Genomic DNA, 2,030 nt, shown 5'->3' with positions numbered 1-2,030 from the left:
ATTTTTCTTTTTAAAGAATCTGAGTTATACAGTGCATTTTGGCTCCTTTTGAATTCCTATACTTTCCAGACTAATCTTTTAAGGAAAAACAGAACCAGCTGTATGTCCTAATTATTTTTATTTAGAAAAAAACAATGTAAGTTAATATGTTCTTTGATATGGAGCAAACATGACCAGACTGGCATAGGCCAAAGAGAATTTAATGGATAATAAATTGAAATTGCATTTTTTTTCAAATTCACAAATGATCCCAATCTTACTTATCCCTGTATTTTTAGAAGTGTGATAATTCAGAATAGGGAGGAGAATGCTTTTGATCTACTCTTTACTTGCCAGATGATACCAACAAGGAAGGCACCACTTTATAGAATATTATTTTCAACACTGCAAACATGCCAAGTAAAGCAGAATGACAATATTATAAAAGGGATTTCTGAAATGGCTCATAGTGGTCAAGGATATTCCTAAGACCTCTAATTCTGAATCATAAAATTTTATAGGTTATGCACATCTGTGTTTATAATATAATGACTTTTTGCTGAAAAAGAAGACAAGCTATGAGACAAATAAATCAGACACAGGTGACAGAATTCTTCCTCCTGGGGCTCTCTGATGACCTGCACACCCAGAAGCTGCTTTTCATCTTATTCTTGGGTGTCTATCTGGTCACTGTGCTTGGAAATCTGCTCCTCATTTCTCTTGTTCAGGCTGACTCCCAACTTCACACACCCATGTACTTCTTTCTCTGCAACTTGTCTCTGGCTGACCTCTGTTTCTCTACCAACATAGTTCCTCAGGCCTTGGCCCACTTGCTTTCCAGAAAGAAGGCCATTTCCTTCATACGTTGTGCAGCTCAGCTTCTCCTCTTCCTCATCTTTGGGTGCACACAGTGTGCTCTCCTGGCAGTGATGTCCTATGATCGCTATGTGGCCATCTGCAACCCTTTGCATTACCACAGCGTCATGACCTGGATTGTGTGTGTCCGGCTGGCCGCAGGATCATGGACCAGCGGTGTTTTAGTGTCTGTGGTAGACACCACATTCACACTGAGGCTTCCCTACCGAGGCGGCAACAGTATTGCTCATTTCTTTTGTGAGGCCCCTGCACTGTTGGTCCTGGCCTCCACAGACACTCACACCTCAGAGATGGCCATTTTCTTCATGGGAGTTGTGATCCTCCTAATACCTGTCTCCCTCATTCTTGTGTCCTATGGCCGCATCATAGTGACAGTGGTCAAGATAAAATCAGCAGCAGGAAGGCTCAAGGCATTTTCTACTTGCGGCTCCCATCTCATGGTGGTCATCCTTTTTTATGGATCAGCTATTGTCACCTACATGACACCCAAGTCTTCCAAAGAGCAGGAGAAACTCGTGTCTGTTTTCTATGCGGTGGTGACCCCCATGCTGAATCCTCTTATCTATAGTCTGAGGAACAAGGATGTAAAGGGAGCGCTGAGAAAATTAGCCACAAGGAATTGCCCATGTGGGGTGAGAACCACTCACTGACTCACACTGGTTTGGCTTCTGACAAGGTAAGATTTTGTGGGGTAGATTTCTTTGTGAATGTCATCTAGGCTAATGGTGTCATCACTGGGTCTCTTCCATGGGCCCACTCTCTATCCTTTCTACTTTGTAGAAGAGGAAGGATAATAACTCATGAGACAATACAAGGAACTGGCTTCCTTCTTGTTCATCTTTTGAGACCTAGGAGATAGTAAATCCCATCAGAAGCACATTTCATAAGCCTTATAAAATAGATCTTTTAAATTGTGATGTATATTATCATCTACCCTGGATCTGTATCCAAGTTTCTTTAGCTGTTGTCGTTACCAGTACTAGGGCTTGAGCTCAGGGCCTCTAACTCCTGCCTGGCTTTTTTGCTCAAAGTTGACACTCTACCACCATCTTTACCTCCAAAGCTAGCTTTTTTTTTTTTTTCTGGTGAATTGGAAATAATTTTCACCAGGACCTAGCCTCTAATCCAAGTTCTTTACCATTTGGCATTTATGATTTTCTTCATATCATTAAATA

At 41.5% G+C, this 2,030-nt stretch overlaps 1 protein-coding gene across 1 annotated transcript; it reads left to right on the top strand.

The window, feature by feature from the left end:
* Positions 1 to 557: 557 nt before the first annotated feature.
* On the top strand, positions 558 to 1,505 carry LOC125362418 (olfactory receptor 2D2). Its single transcript, XM_048361266.1, has one exon. The coding sequence runs from the start codon at positions 558 to 560 to the stop codon at positions 1,503 to 1,505; it is 948 nt and encodes a 315-aa protein (XP_048217223.1).
* Positions 1,506 to 2,030: the final 525 nt, after the last annotated feature.

Source organism: Perognathus longimembris, chromosome 13 (assembly GCF_023159225.1).
Source record: "Perognathus longimembris pacificus isolate PPM17 chromosome 13, ASM2315922v1, whole genome shotgun sequence".
Taxonomy (NCBI): Eukaryota; Metazoa; Chordata; class Mammalia; order Rodentia; family Heteromyidae; genus Perognathus; species Perognathus longimembris.
This window is presented reverse-complemented; position numbering and strand designations above follow the sequence as displayed.